At 37.6% G+C, this 23,987-nt stretch overlaps 2 protein-coding genes across 13 annotated transcripts in view; one reads left to right on the top strand and one right to left on the bottom strand.

Moving 5' to 3' along the window:
• The window catches only part of PDLIM3 (PDZ and LIM domain 3), a 30,376-nt gene extending 18,003 nt beyond the window's left edge, over positions 1-12,373 (top strand). Inside the window, exons 4-8 of one of the 4 annotated variants that reach the window (XM_084998338.1) lie at positions 627-1,245; positions 5,832-6,095; positions 7,911-8,044; positions 10,056-10,167; positions 11,419-12,373. In XM_084998338.1, the coding sequence (XP_084854464.1) occupies positions 5,941-6,095; positions 7,911-8,044; positions 10,056-10,167; positions 11,419-11,608 (591 nt within the window). In that variant the 5' untranslated portion in view covers positions 627-1,245; positions 5,832-5,940 and the 3' untranslated portion in view covers positions 11,609-12,373. 4 annotated transcript variants of the gene reach the window in all.
• CFAP96 (cilia and flagella associated protein 96) overlaps positions 1-23,987 on the bottom strand; it is a 487,170-nt gene that overhangs the window by 429,238 nt on the left and 33,945 nt on the right. Inside the window, exon 7 of one of the 9 annotated variants that reach the window (XM_084997989.1) lies at positions 17,690-20,203. The exons of 7 other annotated variants lie outside the window; for them this stretch is intronic. In XM_084997989.1, coding sequence (XP_084854115.1) covers positions 20,198-20,203 — 6 coding nt within the window. In that variant the 3' untranslated portion in view covers positions 17,690-20,197. Of the gene's footprint in view, positions 1-17,689; positions 20,204-23,987 lie in introns of those variants that run through there. One more of the 9 variants, XM_084997990.1, reaches the window with a different exon arrangement.

The following is a 23,987-nucleotide window of genomic DNA, read 5'->3' as shown; positions in this document are numbered from 1 at the left end:
TCTATAAATGTTATTCCTGCTTCATAAGGAACATCTTTTCACTCATTATTTTTTCTAAATTTAAGATTATATCTTAAGGCCAATTAAGAATTTTGGGTTTTGTTGTAGGTATTAAGAAAAATACTTGGATTAGTTAAGATAACTCAGTACAGTTATTCATAAATGCTCACTCCATTTGTTTTATTCTCCCATTTCCTAAAAATTGGGGAAATTTTAAGATATTAATAGAAGAGAAAGCATATGTGTGATCTACTTGAGAAAATAAGTAGAATAATTTTTGTATGCCAAAAATCTCATTTCTGAAACAAAACTTCTGTTTTCAAATGAGTCATACAAGAATTTCTTTAAAACTCTCGATGTAGAAGTCAGTAGGGAGTGGACAAAAGGTACAGTATTTGAATTATTTTATAATATTTTAAATAAGGTCAGTTCCTTTGCACCTTAATATCCGGTGGATGAACACGACACATGTAAAGTTCACTCAAATGTAGTCCTCCTTTAACCTGGCCATTAATCTTGTAGTGGGTAAAGAAGCCTTGATTAACAAGAGCGATGCTGTTGGTTTGCGCATTAACGGCTGTGTGGTGCATTCTGTGGCTCTGTGTATTTTGTCTGCCGTTGTACAGGAGTTCAAACCCATTGGTGCCGCGCACAACAGAAGGGCCCAGCCTTTTGTTGCAGCAGCAAACATTGATGACAAAAGACAGGTAGTGAGCGCTTCCTATAACTCACCCATTGGGCTCTATTCAACTAGCAATATACAAGATGCGCTTCACGGACAGCTGCGGGGTCTCATTCCTAGTTCACCGCAAAAGTAAGTATCCGACTTGGTCTCTGGCCACCATGTTAATGGTGACAGTACAGCTTCTTTTCCTTTCAAAAGTCCAGCTCTTGCTGTTTTATTTTCACTTTCCTGAGAGCGCAGATTTTTATTCTAAAGACAAGCATCTAGAACATGTTTCCAAGGTTCTGGAGTCCAATCCACCAGTTCCCGAATCTTTAGTAAATAGATGATTAAAGGGAAGAAATCACTCTGGTGCCATCTTCACACTTCCTAGTCATGTCAGTATTTGGTCGTAAATAATCCTTTCTGTATAATTACTGTTCATTTCATTTTACCTAAAATATATATTTTAATCTTCTACTGAGGGACTTTTTTAACCCTTTGTTTTTACAGGATGTGAACTACTTTGAACACAAGCACAATATTCGGCCCAAACCTTTCATAATCCCAGGCCGAAGCAGGTCATAAGCTTTAAGAGTGTGAAGTTTGGAGTGCATGCCTCTTTAACAATCCTACTAATCACCAAGAAATGTAACTCTTAGGTGTTTGCAGTGACTTTTCTCATTTTGAAGCTTATTTCAAAAGCAAAAGAAAAAACAAGCTCACTTAGCAGAGAATAAGCACCAACCAGCCTCCATTCCTGAGAGTAAATATTGAAAAGATTATAGAGCTGTGAAATATTATGCAATCACTGTGTGTATTTATAACTAATACCCCTGCTGTTCTGAGGATCCCATCCAGAACACGGTGACCTTTGAGGCAGGCAGACATCCCCAACCCAGGTCAGGAAGGCCCCGTCAGCAGGAACAAAAATGAAAATGAGCCCCCGGGTCAGGTGGAGGGAAGCAGGTGAAGCAAACGTAGAAAGGCTGGTGTAGCTTTATATGTTTGAGACCACATTCTTATGGATACTTGCCAAGGAAGAGAGTCCATTGAAAAGGAACTTTCCACCTGGGGAATAGTAAGTGTAAAGAAAGAAAGAGTTGGGAGGGAAGGGGATTTAGCGGGTCAGCCTCATGGATAACTGTGCACACATTGGAATGATAATGAGCAATCTCTCTTCTTGTCTGTCAGTCGAAGAAACAGATCATCTTCAGATGATCCTTTTCATATCATCTCTAGAAACTGAATTCCAACCAAGGAGGAAAGACATTAATGCCCTGTATTGACACATCAGGAAACAGTGACTTCAAGAAACCTCAAACCCATTCCTCTGACCTCAGCTACAACAATCAGCCCAGAGGAAAGAAGTTGGTGGTTAGGCTGGCTTGATCGTAACAGGTTAGGATCACTGAATAATGATCTACACCAGGTGTCCCAAATACTGTTCCATAGGTGGAGTCAGGTCACAGTGTTTTATTTAACCCTTTCATTGTTTAAAAATACTAAATTTAAGGAAGTGCCTTTAGATGGAACATCTACTCTGGCAAAATGCCCATCACTCCTAAGCATATGATACCTGGTCCATTTTCATATATGTGTGACTCTCCTGGCCCCTGGAAACATCTGAATTTATGATGCCTGCTAAGGATGGTCCGTCATCAACTTGATGTAAGATTTCTATGTGCAGACTTTTCCATAAGCTAGTGAAGCAGAGAATTACCTCAAAATAAGCCAGGAAATTTTGTGATATCAGACTCAGAAGCAATGGAGTAGAAGAGCAAGAAAAGGATGCTAAAAAGGCAATGACTACCAAATACATCTACCCTACCAAAATGTAGACGTATTATATCCCCAGCATCTAGAAATGAGGCTGGGACAGAGTAAATGCTCATCAAATGTTCATTAGGTAAAGGAACAGAATCTCAATAGTGCCTAATCATACTTCCTAAGTAGCAAGAAGAATCAGGAGCTGTTACCCCTCGCTCACACTGGCAAATCCATATAATCCTTCTTTTTTGTTTGTTTCTCTTGGTTTTTCCTCCTTCATACCATTTTCCTCTGCGTCTTTTCTCTATTTCTCCACATTCAACGGCTTCCCAACCCCACTCTCAATAACATAAAAAACTGGATTAAAAGTTAAAATGCTCTTTTGCTATTGAATATATATATAATGTATATAAAGTCTTCCTTAAAAAACACAGTAGAACTGGTGTACTTGCATTCTTTTGAGGTGAGCATAACTGTAGGTTCACTCACTTGAGCTAGAGGACTTCAGGAAGCTTGCATAAATGATAGGGTAATACAGATCTTGCTTTTGCTAAAGACCAGTAACACTTAATTTTATAAAAATTCAGGGAAAGTCAGAGAGATATAGTTATGTAAGTGAAAATTACAAGCCACTCATAATTTGGTCATTGTAAGTTGCCTTTCAATCTAGCTATATTCGGAAGAGGGGAGAGGAAAAACAGGGATGAGAGGATTTGCTTAAAAAGCAGGTACCAGTACAAACCCTTAAAAATTGTAAAGATGCTTCTACTATCTGTCCTTTCTTCCTGTACCCCCACACTATTTGCTCTAGCTTCTGAATTTTGTGCTGTTACCAAATGATTCTTCATCAAGGTGGAATTTTGAGTGGCTATTTATCAAGCAATAAGTATATCATTACCAAACAACTTTTGAATCAGAAGTTAGATATGCTAATATTTCATCTTCCTAGAGTCTTCCTACTATTTATGGTTCTTTTAATGATTTCATCATAATTGAAGCATATTGAAAGACCAGCATTTTCACATGAAAATATTAAAATGTTTAAAGCCAAAGCTATCATTAAAAATATATAGAAGGCATGTTATAGATCCAAAACATAAAATACTATCCAATGAGTGATTTTTGCACAAGTTGCTTCCAGAAGCATGTCCCCAAAAGTCTGTATACATAACAGGGAAATCAGTTCTGCCTAACAATCTATCCAGGTGTATGATAGTACACCTTAGATAGCCTTACAGGTTTCCAAGCCAGTAAGTCAATGTCAAGAAATCTTAGTAGCATCTACCTTTCCAGGTCACAGGAATAGGTTATGGTGACCCACGATGGTCTGCACAGTGACTGGAGTCCATGAGAACTATACCATTTAAAGCATCAGTTCAAGAGAGCTTTTAAAATTGTCCTAGATATTTATAAAAAGGTAATTCTTGTTGGCCTAGGGTTTGTTCCCTATCTAGTCAATAGGCAGAAGCCTCTAAACAGATAATAAGGAAACTAGGAAATAGAAGATGCCATATCTGCTTAAAGTTATATATACAAACATGCCTGTACATAAGAACACTAATAATAGAAAAAGTGTTAATAATACTAATTACACCTGTAAAATAAGGTATATCTTTACGTTCCAAGTTGGCCATAGTTTATTTACCTCTCCATTATCTCGCAGTATATCTGGCACACAGTAAGGTCAGAGTGGTTATAAATGCTTGCTGAAAAGTTTCACTATTTTGAGCTCAAGTCTCCCAGTGCTGAACTCAGTGTTTCAAATCCCTAAATGGCAATTTCATAAACTTCACACTACTGAGGTCACATCAATATGATCCTGACTAAACTTTCAGGACTATAACTGAAATTTTATTTATTTTCTTTAACCAAATGGAGTAGATCTCAACAGCCAGTATAGTGTTGAGCCTATGATAACAGTGAATAAACCACTTGATATTTTTGTATGTGATCAACCAATCTACTGATTGAGTTTCAAATAGGTTCTCAGCAGCTGGGAGTGAAGGAGCAAGTTCACATTCTCATTTAGTCTGTCTCGTTTAATCTGCGCACGTGGTTGAATTGGATAACACAACACAAAAAAATTTTTTAATTCACTTAGTGATATGGGTTGCCCAGACTGATCAGGCTACACACTGATGAAACCTACAAAATCAATGACTAATAAATATTGCCTTTTGGCTTTTGCTCTCTGTATGGGGCTGAGGATGGCATTAGTAGTCCTAAAGAGTTATGGGGCCATAATTGAGCCCTAAGAGAATACTGACTTTAAACACAGTATATAAATTGTTCTCTGTCTTCAGCTTACAGCAACACTAATCTGCAGGCATGAGAGAGGTTTACATGAATACTAATATTTCTTTTGGCTTTGTCTTTAGCATTTTCTTCAAAAAATGCATTTTTCATGCTGCACTTAAAATGAACATAGAAAAAATGACTTTTTAGTCATCAGCATGTCAGTTATGACTAACCTCCTATCCATAGAGAATTCTATTCATAGAAAATATGAAATTTCTTAAAATTGCATGATTGGCCTTTCTGATGTTTTAATAACAAGTTCACTTAGCTTGCCTCTAAAAGGAAATGAGAAATGTGCATGGAAATATATGTGTGCTTCCAAAATTTTACACAAAATAACTGTATAAAAGAAATATATATATTTATATCTTAGCCCTAAGTCACACTCAAAGAGTTTGAAATCACCTTGTTTGCCCTCTAATCATTAATTTCAAGGTGACAGGCATTTATTGGCTATTTCTAGAGCTTTCATTAAATCACCGAACAATTTAAAGTGTAGTCTTCACAAAATTAAAGAATGAAAATAGAAAAGGTTAAAATAGTAACAATAAAACATTTACAAAATGGTCTTAAAATATAATTATCATATAACCTACAAGTGGCCATTTCCTATTTAATTAAAGCCCAACTGCATTTCTGAAAATACTTATTTTGAAACGTTTAACCTAAATATTTGATTGGATAGTCATGCTCCATATTCAGGTATTATCATTCATTAATACTTTAGTTTTAAATACTGTAGCTCAGAAAGTAAAATGATATCCAGTAATTTCCCTGAACCATTTCCTTTACACACAACTTTTTTTATGTGTAACTTCTGCCTAGGAGAGCATATGGTCAAGTAGAATAGAGCCAAAAAATGCAATATCACCTGTACCCTTTGATTTTGTTAAACTTTTTTCAATTATGAAGTTTTAATTGTCTACCCCTTTCAAAATAAATTCTCACCAGAAATAAACATTTCTTTTTCACTGGATTTAATTCACCTCTTACTTTTTGTCTTCAATTCCTTCTAACCTTTCTGCACTTGTTCTCTGTGTTCTCCTGTCTGATGTTCTGGTTCCTGTGTCATCTCTGTGTCACGTGGTCATTAACACAGTGGATGCAGTACTCCGTCCGGTATTGACGGTGGCAGTGGACGTAGCACCCCTTCTTCTGTCAGTACTCTTAGTACTATTTGCCCAGGTGACTTGAAAGTTGCTGCTAAGATGGCCCCTAACATTCCTTTGGAAATGGAACTTCCTGGTGTGAAGATTGTACATGCTCAGTTTAATACACCTATGCAGTTGTACTCAGATGACAATATTATGGAAACACTTCAGGGTCAGGTTTCAACAGCTCTAGGGGAAACACCCTCAATGAGGTAATATGAGTCTTTTTGAACCGTGGGCATGTTAACTAAACATATGGGCAATGTCGACTTTACTGGTCTTTTGTAGCATTGTCTTAATGGGGAGAAAGCTATGCGAAAAGCTTTCAAGAAAAAAATACTAAGGATTTATTGCAAATATCTAGGCCTAATGATAAAGGTGATTCGAAGAATTAACCAAGTAGAGTTTTATGTGACAAATTGCAATAAAATGAAATCATGGAAAGACCAAATGGATATATGTTTTTTGAAAAACTACAATGAACTTTATAAAGTTCTAGTATAATTCTTCTTCAAAGTGATTCATAATCTAGTAGACTATGTTTCTTCTTTTGGGAATCAAAAACTGGGGGAGGGCAGGGAGCTTCAGAGAAGTTTTAAAAGAGGTGATACCTCTTCTCTCTTCTAATGGCATCTGTGGAGAGTTAATTATTTTTCCATTAAAAATTTTTGCCATGAATAAGGAAGGGTTTATAAGTGAATATTTCAAGCTATTAATGTAGATATTTAGTTAACACTGGCCTCTATTTTGACTAATTTCTTCCTTATTATGCATATTTGTTCAAAGTACTTTTGCCATCAAATGTATTCAATTAAAAAGACTTATTATCAGATAAATCGGGAGTTCCCATTTGTGGCTCAGCAGGCTACAAACCCAACTAGTATCCATGAGGATGAGGGTTTGATCCCTGCCTTTGCCCAATGGGTTATGGATCCAGCATTGCCTTGAGCTGTGGTGTAGGTCACAGAGGTGGCTCAAATCCCACATTGCTGTGGCTGTGGTGTAGGCAGGCAGCTTCAGCTCCGATTCAGTCCCTAGCCTGGTAACTTCCATATGCCATGGGTGCAGCCCTAAAAAGCAAAAAAAAAAAAAAAAAAAAAAAAAATCCAATTTTTCTTTCAATATTATAGAACCACTTCTTATAAAGTATTACAATGCTCATGAGTGCCAAAGATAACTCTTGGGATGAATACAATGAAATAATAATAGCATAATATATTTCCAAGTTATTTTGCAAGGAATTTCAGATATGTAAGGTGGTTATTTCTGAATATGATATAGATAATAAAAATACGTGCAACTAGATAATGCAATTAAATGACATAAAATAATAAAACATTTAGTGCCTGACATGTAGTTTTATTGTGGCATTTTTTTTGTTTATCATGAATATATTTATAGAAAATTTATTTTTAAAAAAACTTCTATCATTTTCAGAGATGAATTATAATGTGGCTAGGTAGTAGCCAATATAACTGACTTCTATGTGAAAGTTGCTGTATTATATATACATTTCAAACACTGACCAGTTGAATTTCTTCAATTTACAAGCAAAATGTGTTGTTTCCAGGAGCTAACAAAACCAAACCATATCCTTTGGTTTAACAGCAGAAATGAATCTGAATTTCATTGACATCTTTATGATGGACAATAATCAAACTGGGCTCACACCTGCACTTTCTATCATGTGCATGTTGCCTCTTTTTCTGAGAAAGGTTAATATAATTATATATTCATCAGACACAAGCATTATTTTTTAAATTACTATTTCCTAACACATTTTAGTTGCCCTCCAAAAGACTGTGCCACATGGAGAAGTGCTGATGTGACCCCTCAGATTAATTAATGATATCTTTAAGACAACCCATGTGAGTTCACATTATATTCTTAACTATAATAGAGGCTTGCTTGAAAATACTGAATCTCTGTTGCTGTAAATATAGTGGTCACTGCTTATTGATATCTTGTGACTTCTTGCATATACACAATGCTCCTGATGCTGCTTTGCCCACCATGTTGTGTTTCAGTGAACCCACCACTGCCTCCGTGCCCCCACAATCAGATGTGTACCGGATGCTCCATGACAACCGGAATGAACCTACTCAGCCTCGCCAGTCAGGCTCCTTCAGAGTGCTCCAGGAACTAGTTAATGATGGCCCTGGTAAGCAGTCATGAACGTCTACTGAAACGTGATTGATAGAGGCTCTTGGAAGTGTCAGGGGCTAGGAGGACAGCAAACATAATGGGAATGAGAGTCCAAAAACCAATTATAATCAGTCATCAAATTAATCTTTGCTAAAAAGGATGTGGGTGGTGCCTGGTTTAAGAAAGGCACTCCTGGGGCATATCCAAGTAGCCACGAACTTGGTGGTTAAAGGGCACCAATGATAAATCCCATCCGCAGCAGTCAAGGACTAGCTTAGCTTACAGATCATAAATACATTTTTGAATTGATATGGCAAAATTTCCCAACCTCCCCCACATCATGATCATCAAAATTTTTAAATAATGCTAGAATGAACCCTTACTGTGTTTCAAACCTATGCTAAGTGCTTTGCATACATGATTATTTAATCCTCACAAGAGCTCAATGAGGTAGGAGCTATTATTTTTCCTATTCACAAAAGAGAAATGGAGGCACAGAGAGAGTGGATTTGTACAAAATCACTCAGGAAGTGAGAAACAGAGTTGGGGAGTTCCCGTTGTGGCGCAGCAGAAATGAATCCGACAAGGAACCATGAGGTTGCAGGTTTGATCCCTGGCCCTGCTCAGTGGGTTAAGGATCTGGTGTTGCCATGAGCTACAGTGTAGGTTGAAGACGCGGCTCGGATCTGGCATTGCTGTGGCTGTTTTGTAGGCCGGTGGTTACAGCTCCGATTAGACCGCTAGCCTGGGAACCTCCATATGCCGAGGTACAGCCCTAAAAAAAGAAAGAAACAGAGTTGGGTCTCCAATTCATTACTGCTGTCTTCAGAGTTCATACTCTTACCAATGTTTCTCCACTTCAAAAAATATATACTGTCCCTCAGAAACCGCAGAAAAATGCAAAATGCCCCATTAGTATAGTCATTATCCAAAAAAAAAAAAAAAAAGGAAAGTCAGTATTGGTGAGGATGTAGAGAAATGGGGACCTTTTGTGCATTGCTGATGGGGAATGTAAGATGGTGCAGCCACTATAAAAAACAGTATGGTAGTGCCTCCAAAAGTTATAGAGAATTGCCGTAGGATCCAGCAATCCCACTCCTAGGTATACACTCAGAAGAATCAAAAGCAGAGACTCGAACCAATACTTGTACACGGACATTCATAGCAGCATTGTTCACAACAGCCAAAAAGTTGGAAACAACCTAAATGTCTATCTACAGATGAATGGATAAACATAATGTATTTCCATAAAATGGCATATTACTGACCCTTAAAAAAGGAATGTATATGTGTATGTGTGACTGGGTCACCTTGCTGTACAGTAAAAAATTGACAGAACACCGTAAACCAGCTATAGTGGAAAAAAAATCATTTAAAAAAATTAATTTTTTAAAAAACTTAAAAATAAATAAAATTTAAAAAGATCGAAATTCTGATACATGCTGCAACATGGATGAAACTTGAAAACATTCTGCTAAGTGAAATAACCCAGAGACATAAGGACAAATATTGTATGAATCCATGTATACAGAGACAGAAAGTAGAACAGAGGTCACCAGGGTCAGGAAGGAGGAGGGAATTCACAGTTAATGTTTCCTGGGTAGAGTTTCTGTTTTGGATGATGAAAAAGTTCTAGAAATAGATACTGGTGATGGTTGTACAACATCATGAATGCCTTAATGCTACTGAATTACCCAGTTAAAAAGGGCTAAGATGGTCAATTTAATGTTATGCATATTTTATCACAATTAAAAAAAATGCAAAATGTTTTCTGCCCCTTTAGGCATGCTGTAACAGCTCCCTACAACAATAACTACCACCACCACAACAACAATTTTTAACTCATTTTGTTTGTAAGGTCCTCTTTCAGAACAAATTATACTTGAACCAGTCTTGCTTCTTTCAAAATAATAGTGTGAGTGCAACTAAGAATTCCTTAGGTTTAAGTGCTCACCTTAAAATAGAAGCAAAGTATAAACTGTAGCCAGCTGTTCCCTTGCCATAAATGGAAACACTTTGTTTTTCAGATGACCGTCCTGCTGGAACTCGGAGTGTAAGAGCTCCAGTTACAAAAATCCATGGTGGTGCTGGCGGCACTCAGAAGATGCCACTCTGTGACAAATGTGGGAGTGGCATTGTGTAAGTTTCATTTTAAACCCAAAATTCATCATAAATCTTGGCATCAGTTCACTATTTCTTCTACTTTAAGACTCCCTATATAGAAAAGACTAAGTTTTATGGCATAAAATGTGAGTCAGAAATCTCAACTTATAATTTCAGATAGATTCTCCTGAAAAGAAACTGCCTCAGAAGTATATTTTAAAAATCAGTTCCAAGACTCATAACTTCACTGCAAAAAGCCCTCCCTTTTTTTAATGTATAGTCTTTAAATATTTCCTTTTCTGTATAAACCCAGGAAAACAAATATGGGGGGGTCATCCGGTTGTTAATTAAAACACATTATCTTTACTGTTTCTTAAATTGCACAAATATTGAAATATGATTTTAAAAAATACAGTCCACTTCCATGTCAAGCGACTTTATGTGTGAATAACCACACTTGCTCCTTCAAATCTTCAGGTGAACCAGATCATTTCAATCTCTCCACCTCACGCCCTGTGTGGCCACCTCAATCCCTTTTTTCTGTTCCTCTGTCATTAGCTTATACACTAAGGCACCATCTGTCCAATCATTCAGGACACATCCCAGGAGGGCAGAGCAGAGAATGGATGGTGAGACAGAGAAATAGGCCGGACAGGGAGCTCAGGAGCAGAGAGGACCTCATGAAATACCACAGTCTCTGTTGTTACCCAAGTTATTGCTCCAAAGTTGGAGGAAACTGTTTTGACTGTAGAGGCGAGTCTACCCACCCATGGAAATTCCATGTCTGCCCTTTGATCTGTTTTCTCTGTGTTCCATAGAATAGAGGCTGGAGTACCAAAATAGAGAGCAATAATCCAAGGGACTTTTAGTTGTGTAGACAACAACCTGGGTCAAAATCAGAACACTTTGCAAAGGTGTCTGTCTTACCTGGATCACCTCTTCCTCCTTCAAAGAAACAAAGGAGAAAGATTGTCAAGTAAGATCCTACCATTTTTCTAAAAAAAAATTGTCTGCAAAAAAAATCTGAAAAGTATCCACACGTCAACCTCAGAAAGAAACACGCAAAGGTTTATTATGACTGTCTTGGCTCTTCCTAACCATTGCATCCATTTCACAGCTGTGCCCAGTTTCACAGCTGGCGGCAAGTGTTTCCTGAACATGAAACACTGCAGCCTCAGATGTGGTGTTGTATCCCTTTGTATCACAGTTTTTGCTTTGTGGGGTTTTTTTTTTTTTTCTTTTTTTTTTCTTTTTTTTTTTTCACGAGACCTCCCTTTGCCCCCACAGCGGTGCGGTCGTGAAGGCGCGGGACAAGTACAGACATCCAGAGTGCTTCGTATGTGCTGACTGCAACCTTAACCTCAAACAAAAGGGCTACTTCTTCGTGGAGGGGGAGCTGTACTGCGAAACTCATGCCCGAGCCCGCATGAGGCCCCCAGAGGGCTATGACACAGTCACTCTCTATCCCAAAGCTTAAATCTTAGGTCAGCGGAGCATGCCCTCACCTCCGTGCACCTACCCCAGTTAGTGGCTTGGGCAGAAGTCTAGCCAACTGCCGACTCCCAATCTAGAACCTAGCTTTTGGATGTTTCTCTTGCTGTATTCTCAGGAGAAGGAATAGGAGGCAGATGCCTGCTGTAACAGAAACACACATTCAACTCTTTTTATCTTTGGAGCTAGCGATAATTTAATGACATTTAAAGCAAAAATGTTTTGTGTCATACTCCACAGTTTACATTTATATTATGACCACCAAACATGTAAACATCAAGATATTTGGGGGAGTCTAATTGTCTTTCCTTAACAAGTTGACTTTGCAATTGCAGTAAATGCCAAATGGCAGTCTTGTATTCTAACACAACCTGCAGGTGTCTGTTATCTGTTTTAACTATTATAGTGCATGTCGGGGAGAGATTCCTTAGATCTCTCTAGTTTCATCTTCAAACAGTTATCCCACTGGATGCAACATACATAATAAATACATAAAATATTTTTAAAATACCTAATGAAGTGGCACTCAATGAATTCAGATGAAATCAACATTCCAGTGAGAAGCTCCACTCATATTTTGTCTTGTACACTAACAACTCAGGTATTTTAAGAAAAATGTGGCTTCTTTAGCTTTTAGAACTAATTTACTCTTTCTTATGAGCCCACAATTTCTGCTGATAGGAGGGGAAATTTTAAATTTGCAAAAGGTAATGTAGTCTCTTTAAGATTAAAAGTTTCTTTTGCTTTGAAATAGTCTCTTTCATTTTAAATGTCTCTTTCAGATAAATATTCAAAGTCAAGGTTCAGACTCCATCAAGACTACATCTAATATTCTCAAGGCTCTCCACTGCCACCTTCTCCTTCCCAAGATGGCTTCTCCAGGAAGAGACATTTAGGGCCCTCTCTGGGGAAGGGGGTGCTGGCTACTCGGATCTTGGAGTTCTGCTTATATTCTCTGCCTAAATCCATGGTTCCACTTGTGGTCTGTTTTCTCAACCTAGTTGGGAACCAGGCAACAACCCCAACCTCTACCACCACCTCCAAAGTCTCAGCTTAACCTTCCCTGGAGTCAAAGATCCTTTGCATTTCAGACATGAAAACTATCTGGCCCCTGGCTCTGCTTTGTCACCTTACCTCTCACTATGGTGGCTCCATGGCAATGCCTCTGACTTGCCTGTCTAACCTACTTCCTTTGCTTATCCCTGGGGGCAACTGGGAACTTATGAATGTGTCCTCTCAGTAAAAACCACAGGACCCAGCAAGCTGGGGAGGTGAGGACTGTCTCAGGTCTTGTCTTAACACTTTATCACAAAGTCATTTCTACCTTACTGCAGCTGCTGTCCCTAAGCCTGGAGCAAGGATTCTCCTAGTGTCCCAAATGGAAAATAAAATAAGGCCAAAGCTGTACTGCTCTGGGATCTTCCCAAAATTAACCAATTATTTCTGACCCTGACCTGTCTGGGGTTTTGAACCAGTGAGAGGAGTCAGAACACCTGCCCAGCCCCTAAAGGCACTTGAGATTGAAACTGGAATCCTTGCACCAAAACACAAATCCATTCACAGAGCTAGTCAAATAGGAAATAGGAAATTTGAAATCAAAGAAATGAATGTAGCTAATACATTACTTTTTTTGTTCAGATGTTATTTTTAATTTTTTTTTTTCTGGGAAGGACATAATCTTAAAAGTTTGGAAGCTAGAGAGCAAATGAATGGTAACTGGCTTCAGAAACTTGAGAAAGTTAAAATCCAAAGCAGTAATGGAGAAAACTAAAAACCAACTCAATTTATTCTCCAGCATCTTGAAAAGACATGGGAATTGACAGCATCAGTATTTCTGGACTGGGGGATAAAAGTGGAGTTATGATGAGGAATACCTACTAGCTGTTGGAAAAGCACTTAACACCCACCATGTCCCCTCTCTGCCCCTCCCCCTCCCACACCCACAGCAGGTGTTATCCAGAGAAGGTAAAACCGCATCTCTATAAGTCAGGAAGCACAGTCTGGGGTATATGTACCATACCAAAAAGAAGCTAAATTAAATAAGAATGAAAGCCTCATGACAAAAAAGTGTGCATCAGATATTAAGTTGTACATTAATATATATATTATGCTACACATCACAGTACTTCCTTACAATTATATTTTACATATTTATATATAGTAGAGTACATTGTGAGCTCCTTATTATTGAGATGTTCAATAAAGAGAAAAAAATAGTATAGTTTTTCAAAAAAGGAGCAGTACAGTTCTAATCTGAAATTCAGGAGAGATGTGGCTTAAAGCTGATCATTTAGTCTATATGACTAAGGCTTGCAAAGCATTCCCTAAAATTGCATCTTCATTATTTTTAATAAAAATTATTCTTTTGACAATTAAATCTAGAAATGTAAACATGCAGAGGAATTTATGACAGAATTAATCAATAGAAATGAATACAATATAAAAATTGTTTAAAATATATAAAGTACAGGGTTTTCACCGTGTACTTGAACATTTATCAAGTTAAAATGGAAAGGATTTGAAGTTCCCATTGTGGCTTGGGGGTTAAGAACTCAACTAGTATCCATGAGGATGCAGATTTGATCCCTGGCCTCACCCAGTGGGTCAAGGTCCAGCATTGCTCAGCACAGGTCACAGGATCAGCTCAGATGGATCTGGCATTGTTGTGGCTGGGTCTTTGGCCAGCAACTGCAGCTCCAATTTGACCCCTAGCCTGGGAACTTCCTTGTACTGCAGGTACGGCCCTAAAAAGAAAAAAAAAAATGGAAAAGATTTAATTATTTTTTTAAAGCAAGCTAATGCTTTAAAAAATTTCCCCCTATACTAGCATTTGCTCTTTAATAATGAATTCACACCAGGTGTGCCATAAACAAAGATACTTTTTCCCCTTTTCTTTTTTTTTTTTTTTTTTGGCTTCACATGTGGTATGCAGAAGTTCCCAGGCCAGAGGTAGAATCTGCACCGGAGCAGTGACCCAAGCCGCCACAGTGACAATGCCGGATCCTTAACTCGCTGCACCAAAGGGAACTCAACCATATTTTCTTAGAAACAGTCACTATTTTATATTTACAAACTCACTAAAACTAGCAATGATTAACAGAACATGATGAAACACTGTAAATCATCTATACTTTAATAATAATTTTTAAAAAACTAGCAATGATCAATGAAACTATCTGTGATTGAGAACTGGGAACCTATGAACTTTGGACTCATGATTAACTAAATTGTTGCTTTTTCAGGAACCCAGTTTTGAGTTGCTACACTCCCTATCAATAGGATGACCTTTGAATTAAAAAAAAAAGTTGTAATTATCACATATGTTTGCTCCTGTATAAACTAAGTAAAGATAATGCCTAATGTGACCTGCAAACAGTTTACTGATCTCTACATGAGATAATCTAAAGTTTGTCCAATATGGGAATGTCCCAAGATAGGCAGAATGGAGCCTTAGGAGTCTTCTATTAAAAACATGAATTTCAAAAGTTTTGTCAAGTTGTCCTTTGAACAAGATTTGATTTCACTCCTTGGAAACTACCACTTATAACTATTACTTTTTATTATCATGTCATCATGGCCTAATGTTCTTTTTTTGTTTATACTATGCCATCTGAATCTGAAGCATAAAAAAGAAAATTGAAGAAAGATTAAGAGTATTCAGATAATTCAAGTAAATAAAACATGTACCTGATCAACATGATTATTTCAAGATAACTGTCTTAAGCTTCTATTCATGTTGGAGAGCACCCAATAAATATTTAGTTGAGTACGTGCCAAGTAAGAGATGTTGAACACTAGGCATAACAAAGTGGATTTTTGAATACGCTGGCTATATTTACAATTTGACATTTTCAAGCTAATTAGAATGCTTCATATGATCAAGCTCCTAAAAGAAATGGTTAATTTATCATAATTTCTTCAAATTTTGTAGTAATACTATTTTTATAATGATTTTTACTTTTTCCATTATAGTTGGTTTACAGTATTCTGTCAATTTCCTACTGTACAGCATGGTGGCCCAGTTACACATACATGTATACATTCTTTTTTCTCACATTATCATGCTCCATCATAAGTGACTAGACATAGTTCCCAGTGCTATACAGCAGGATCTCATTGCTTATCCATTCTGAAGACAACAGTCTGCATTTATTAACTCCCAATTCCCAATCCATCCCACTCCCTCCCACTCCCTGTTGGCAACCACAAGTCTATTCTCCATGTTCATGATTTTCTTTTCTGTGTAAAGGTTCATTTGTGCCATATACTAGATTCTAGATATAAATGATATCATAAGGTATTTGTCTTTCTCTTTCAGACTTACTTTACTTAGTATGAGTCTCTAGTTCCATCCATGTTGATGCAATTGGCATTATTTTGTTCTTTTTATGGCTGAGTAGTATTCCATTGTGTATGTATACCACAACTTCTTAATCCATTCATCTGTCTGTTGATGGACATTTATGTTGTGGCCATGTCTTGGCTGTTGTCAATAGTACTGCAGTGAACACGTGGGTACACGTCTCTTTTTCAAGGAAAGTTTTGTCTGGATATATGCCCAAGAGTGGGACTGCTGGGTCATATGGTAGTTCTATGTATAGTTTTCTAAGGTACCGCCATACTGTTCTCCATAGTGGTTGTACCAATTTACATTCCCGCCAACAGTGCAGGAGGGTTCATTTTTCTCCACACCCTCTCCCACATTTGTTATTTGTGAACTTATTAATGATGGCCATTCTGACTGGTGTGAGGTGGTACCTCTTAGTAGTTTTGATTTGCATTTCTCTAATAATCGGTGATATTAAGCATTTTTTCATGTGCTTGTTGGCCATCTGTATATATTCTTTGCAGGAATGTCTATTCAGGTGTTTTGCCCATTTTTCAATTGGGTTGTTGGGTTTTTTTGCTATTGAGTTGTATAAGTTGTTTGTCTATTTTAGAGATTAAACCCTTGTCTTTGCATAGTTTTAAACTATTTTCTCCCATTCTGTAAGTAAGTTGTCTTTTTGGGTTTTATTATGGTTTCCTTTGCTGTGCAAAAGCTTGTCAGTTTGATTAGGTCCTATTGGTTTATTTTTGCTTTTATTTCTGATGCTTTGGGAGACTGACCTGAGAAAACATTTGTAAGGTTGATATCAGAGAATGAGTTGCCTATGTCCTCTTCCAGGAGTTTGATGGTGTCTTGCTTTTTTTTTTGTCGTTTTGTTTTTTGTTTTGTTTTGTTTTTGTCTTTTTGCCTTTTCTAGGGCTGCACGTGCGTCATATGGAGGTTCCCAGGCTAGGGGTCCAATCGGAGCTGTAGCCACCAGCCTACTCCACAGCCACAGCAATGCAGGATCCAAGCTGTGTCTGCAACCTACACCACAGGTCAGAGCAATGCCGGATCCTTAACCCACTGAGCAAGGCCAGGGATGGAACCCGAAACCTCATGGTTCCTAGTCGGATTTGTTAACAACTGAGCCATGACAGTAACTCTGATGGTATCTTGTCTTACATTTAAGTCTTTAAGCCATTTTGAGTTTATTTTCGTGCATGGTGTGAGGGTGTGTTCCAGTTTCATTGATTTACATGTGGCTGTCCAGGTTTCCCACCAACATTTGCTGAAAAGACTGTCTTTTTCCCATTTTATATTCAGGTCTCCTTTGTTGAAGATTAATTGACCATAGGTGTCTGGGTTTATTTCTGGGTTCTCTATTCTGTTCCATCAGTCTGTCTGTCTGTTTTGGTACCAGTACCACACTGTCTTGATGACTGTGGCTTTGTAATATTGCCTGAAGTCTGGGAGAGTTATGCCTCCTGCTTGGTTTTTGTTCCTCAGAATTGCTTTGGCAATTCTGGGTCTTTTGTGGTTCCACATAAATTTTTGGATTGTTTGTTCTAGTTCTGTGAAAAATGTCAGGGGTAATTTGATAGGGATTGCATTGAATCTGCATATTGCTTTGGGTAGTATGGCCATTTTTACAATATTAATTTTTCCAACCCAGGAGCATGGAATATCTTTCCATTTCTTTGAATCCTCCTTAATTTCCTTGATTAATGTTTTATAGTTCTCAGCACATGTATTTCCCTTCCTTGGTCAGGTTTATTCCCAGGTATTTGATTTTGGGGGGTACAATTTTAAAAGGTATTATATTTTTGTATTCCTTTTCAATATTTCACTGTTAGTATATAGAAATGTGACTGATTTCTGAATGTTAATCTTATATCCTGCTACTTTGCTGAATTTGTTGATCAGTTCAAGTAGTTTTTGGGTTGAGTCCTTAGGGTTTTCTATATATATTATCATGTCATCTGCATACAGTGACAATTTTACCTCTTTAGCGTTCAACATATGCAAATCAATCAACGTCATACACCACATTAACCAAAGAAAAGTCAAAAACCACATGATCATCTCAATAGATGCAGAAAAAGCATTTGACAAAGTCCAACATCCATTCATGATCAAAACTCTTACCAAAGTGGGTACAGAGGAAACATACCTTAACATAGTAAAAGCCATTTACGAGAAACCCACAGCCAATATAATACTCAATGGAGAAAAGCTGAAATCCTTCCCACTAAAATCTGGAACAAGACAAGGATGCCCACTCTCACCACTGTTATTCAACATAGTATTGGAAGTCCTAGCCACAGCAATTATACAAACAAAAGAAATAAAAGGCATCCAAATTGGAAGGGAAGAGGTAAAATTTTGTAGTAATACTACTAATTGCTCATTTCAGAACATAAAATGAGATATAAACATTGTCTTTTTAGTTACTGAAAAGTTTGTCCAAGTATGCAGAGAATGTCTAACACGTTTTTCCTTTCTCTAAGAATAAAGCATGTCAGCACATCTTATGAAAACCCAGAGCACAATTATATTAACCATTATTCAAAGAATAATACAATATCTGCTCCTAAAACTTAATTGCTTTCCCTATCATAAGTATTAAATGTAAAGATTTTAAATTAAGATTCCATAAAATTCCAAATATGTGTTTGGGTTGAAAATCACTCCATTCATTTCTCTGTTCAATTATTCATCTGGTGAAGAAGTATATACAAGTTATTATTTCTGTACCAAGAGAAACTTATGTTGTGAGTTTCAGAACTGCCTCTCATGAGACCAAATTCCAATTCCATCTTCTTTTCTGCAGTTGAGGGGTTGAAAAACACAGATGTGTGAATTACCCATCATGTGTATGTATGCCAAGGTGCACAGCTATCTGTGGTTCAATAAAGCACTGAGGTTCTGCTGCCAATGTCACATGCAAGAGCCTGCCTGCATTGTGCCCCAGGCGCACATGCTTTTCCGTCTGCCCCTTCACACACCTGGGCTCCAGATGCTGCTGTCTGAGTTCCCAAAGCTCCCAACCATGACCCTTCCAGAACACTGCTTCATGCTGCAAACCTTTTCATTCCTTCTTACCAATACTGCCCTTGATCACAATTCTCTGATCAGTGCTCACTCTGCCAGCCAATATAAAAGACTAATTCCTGCTAACAAACACGAATAATTTTCTACTGCCCCTGTTTATGCCAAATACTTGTGTTTTGTTCTGGAGACAGTTCCTTAAAGGAATGCCTGTCATAGTAGGAATTCTAGATATAGAAGAAAAAAAGTTGGAAAGAGAACCTGATGAATAAAGCAACAGGCATGAGTTGGGCCCAGGAGAATAAAGAGGGGCTAACAGTCTCTTTGAACTTGGAGAAGTTTGGCTATTCTGGAGCAGTGATCAAGGGCTTTCCACTCTCTGACCAAGGCCAGAAATAAGGAATGCATTTTCTCCTAACCCAGGCACTTAGGTCAGATAAGTACTCTGTTTGTGAAACTTAATGAAGGTGAGAAGGTGTTTAAACTTAGCAAGAGGTGTCTCATAGCCTCTTCTAGACTGAAGAGTCTTTAACTTGGTTTGCACAATTCCATAACTATATTGTGAACCACAGAATCACAAGTCAAGTAAGCAAATTACGTGCTATGTGAGTGCTGTTACTTTTATTTATTTTTATTCTTTTTTTAAATTTTGTTGAAGTATAGTTGATTTACAACATTGCACTAGTCTCTGCTATACAGCAAAGTGATTCAGCCATACATACACACATACCCATTCTCATGTTGGTTATCACAGAACACTGAGTGATGCTGTTTTTTTTATTTTTTAAAAGAACACTATTAATATAAATGTGTATTTATCATTAATCTATTAGATAGATTCCTAAGATCAGAAATGGACAGGACCAAAATAAACAACATAGGTGGGAGTGTTCATTCTTATTTAAATGTTTCAAGAGTTCCCTTTCTGGAAAATGCTTGATCACTGATGATACAATAGCAACAGCCAACACTTACATAGCTCCTACTATGTACCAAGGACTGTTCTAAGTACTTTACAGATATTAATTCATCCAATCTTCACAGCAGCGTTGTGAGGCAGATAATCTTCCTTCCCATTTTTCAGATGAGGAAACTGAAACCTTGGATGAGGTTATCCAAGGTTTGTCCTGCAGTAAATGGTAGAGCCAGAATTTGACTGTGGGTGGTCGGGTTTTAGCTTCCATGCTGTAGACGATCTCCCTGTGCTGCTTCTCATTACTTCTGCACAAGAGATTTAATAGATTTTCCTTTAAGATGACTATAAGGCTTTCATGGGAACAACAAAGCCCTCTGTAAGCTTTGTAAAAATTATCTCCTAGATTCCATTGCAGTTTAACTTGCACCAGATTTCAGAGCTTACAAAAATGAGCTTTGGACACAGGCAGAGCTGAAGTGAAGCTAAGCTCTGCAATCTTCCGGCTATAAGATATAAGGAAATCATGAAAACTCTCTGGACCTCAATTTCATCAACTATAAAATTAGGATAATAATCCCTAAGTTACAGGTTTGTTGTAAGGAATGAATAAAGGTAATTTGTATCAAAAATATCTAACACATTTCCTATTAAGTAATATGTAAGTAAACACCTAACAAACTAGTATTATGCATACATCTCACCATTTAATCCTAGATTCAAAACTATGTCCTTATTCCTGCTAATTGTTCTTTGGTGTTGGAAATTTTGGGCCAATTACATGAGTACAACTGTATCAAATTGGAGGAGTCACAGAACTCAATTCCTATTCCTGATGATTTCAGGAGAGTTGACATTTCACACTAAAACTGATCAGGTTCAGGAAGTTCACTGGAACTTTTCTTCATTTGAGGAGGACAATTTTAAAAGCCTGAGTTCACAAGCCACCTGCCCCCACTAAAGACTCACTGGCAATACTCTACATCATAATCTTGTAGCTACAAAGAGAACTAAGGTCCCTTGATTGCCTATATGTATTTTATTTGTTATGTATTTTTTAATGGAATGATTACAAAATTCTTTTTTTTTTTTTTTTTTTTTTTTTTTTTTTTAGGGCTACACCTGCAGCATATATAAGTTCCCAGGCTAGGGGTTAAATAGGAGCTACAGTACCAGCCAGTCTCAGCAATGCGGGATCTGAGTCAAGTCTGCAACCTACACCACAGCTCACCAAAATGCCGGATCCCCAACCCATTAAGCGAGGCCAGGAATCAAACCCACATTCTCATGGATACTAGTTGGATTCATTGCCACTGCACCATAACAGGAACCCCCTTACAAAATTCTTGACATAATATTGGTCACATTCATACATGATTCTTTCCTCACTACTCTGTCAAATAAATATTTTATAGATGAGAAAAAGTTTCAGAGAGTTTAACTTTGGTACAGGGCCAAACAACTAGGAGTTAAAAACAGCATTTAGACTCATTAATATTCCCTACTAATAAGTAATATGGCTTGGGACTCTATAAACCTATGAATTCTAAACATTAGTATAATTCTCTGTTGTATCGTTTTACTTATTTCAACATTAACTTACAGTCTATATTTGCCTCTTTATAATAAAAACCATCTCTTCTGTGAGTGCTAGGGAAAGGTAATGTGGAATAACAAAAATATTAACTAATGATTTAAGTAAAGAGTAAGTAAGAAGACTGTCATGAAAATAGCTCTGGATAAGGACAGGACTCTAGAAGTTCTTGTGTGGGTCAGTGGTAATGAACCCAACTAGTATCCATGAGGACTCAGGTTTGATCCCTGGCCTCGTTCAGTGGTCAGGGATCTGACATTGCTGTGAGCTGTGGTGTAGGTCACAGACCTGGCTCAGATCATACGTTGCTGTGGCTGTGGTATGGGCCAGCAACTACAGTTCTGATTGGACCCCTACCCCGGGGACTCTTATATGTCACAGGTGCAGCCCTAAGAAAATAAATAAATAAATAAATAAATAAATAAATAATTTTTTAAAATAAAAGGACTGGACTTTAACTGCAGCTCTGGCATTGGACTTCAACTTCTTATTTGCAGAAAGAGGGAGATGGACAGGACAACTCCTGGGACCTCTACCAGCTCAAAAGTCCCTGATCTGTTCTTGACATTGTCTTTATTGGTGTTAACTCACTGATCATTCCATTTAGTGAGGGAATGCTGTCAGTGTGGCCAAGCTCCTGGTTCAATTTAGAAGTTTCATTTTGTCCCCTGGTCACCAATACCACCTCTGACTCATGTCATAGCTCACAGCTGAAGTTAAGCAAGGACTATGGATTTATTACTGCAAACTCATTATGCAAACTATTGCCTTTGGAATGGATAAGCAAGGAGATCCTGCTGTTTAGCACTGGGAACTATATCTAGTCACTCATGATGGAGCATGATAATGTGAGAAAAAGAATGTATATATGTATGTGTGACTGGGTCACCTTGCTGTACAGTAGAAAATTGACAGAACACTGTAAAGCAGCTATAATGGAAACAAAATTAAAATCATTTTTACAAAAACTCATTACATATTCTAAGTATCTTTATATAGCAAGAGAAACACACTGTTATTACTAATGTGTGACTGAGTGGCCTGAATTAGTGCAGTTTCTTCAGTATCTAAAAAAGCATAAAGCAGCTTTGCATCAGGAAGAAGAGGGTCACATACTTCAATCTGAACTAAAGTCTTGAAGAAGCTACAGAGACTCTGACTGCTCTATTTACTCAAACCAATAAACACCTACATACCCTTAGGGAGCTCCACAAACAGAGCACTTATCTGACCTACATGCCATGCGTTCCCCTTTGCTCAGGCCTTGGTCAGAGGGAGGAAAGCTCTCCAACACCTTTGAAGAATGGCCAAAACTTCTCGAGTTTGAAAAGACTGTGAGCCCCTCTGTCTTCTTCATCCAACCCATGCCCATGCTCTATTCCTCAAGTTCTCTTTCCAACTTATTTTTCCCACCCAGCCTTTCTGAATCTCCGACTCGTCTCAGCCTGCAAGCATGCTCAAGTACTCCACACCATCCTAAAAATATCTCTTTCCCTAACATCTATTCCTTCTCAGGCTATCCTGATATTTCTCTGTCTATCCCTTAGCACACTAGACTTCATACAGGTACATCAACTCACGTTCTCAGAATCCCCATTATACTGATGTTAATAAGTCCCCTTAAAGCAGCAATCAAATTCCTAAGAGCCAAAGCTAGTGGCTATTCTTAGTGATTTGTGGGGTTCCATCTCCTATATAGACAAAATTAGGTTAAAACTAATTCTATAAGAAACATAGAGGAAGCCTGCTGTGGATATGCATTTGCACCAAGCCTTTGAGCTGTCAAAGGCCCACTACCCATCCAAGACTTCCTAAGTCACCAACACAGTGCTTCTCTGACTAAAGCACTGACCTTATGATAACTGCCCAAATTTGTTATATTTTAGGAGTGGTTTGGTTACTTTTTCACACTACTACAGATCTCAGCTATGATTAATGATAGCCTTGTGATCTCAGATTTTTAAAAAGATCTTCTGAAGCTAAAAAACAACAAAGTATTTTAGTCTGGTAATAAATTGCTAAGAATAGATTTGACTAGCTTGTTTTTGTGCAAGCTCTTGAATTTGTTCCAGATTCTTGAATCTGCAGCTGTTAGTCAACAGGTGAAAATGGGTTCTCTAAGAGGAGCCACTAGAAGATTCTGAAATATTGTGACTCACAGATTAAAAAAAAAAAAAAAAAAACTGGCAGTACAGATTTTAATTCCAACTTTTAGCAATGAAGCTCACAATAAAAAATAAAGCAGACATTTTCAGGGAAGTTGTTGGACTGCCAACAACTACGGAAAGAGAAAGCATATCTGACAGGAAATGTGCCCCCATCTATCTAACATGAAGGCAAATGAAACAGAAAACCTCTCCACAATGAGAAAGTAGTACAGGTGATGTGTGACACCATGGCAGGAAATAAGAACTTCCAGTTCCAGCATTAATAATTTATACCTCCTCTATACTTTTGGAAAATTTAGATGAAATATTATCCTAGTTCATAAAACCATA

Source organism: Sus scrofa, chromosome 15 (assembly GCF_054392235.1).
Source record: "Sus scrofa isolate SSC_HxYL_T2T_F1_AM1 chromosome 15, Sscrofa_HxYL_maternal_Yorkshire_Landrace_v2.0, whole genome shotgun sequence".
NCBI lineage: Eukaryota > Metazoa > Chordata > Mammalia > Artiodactyla > Suidae > Sus > Sus scrofa.
Note: the sequence above shows the minus strand (reverse complement) of the source record. Positions and strands in the feature narration are given on the sequence as shown.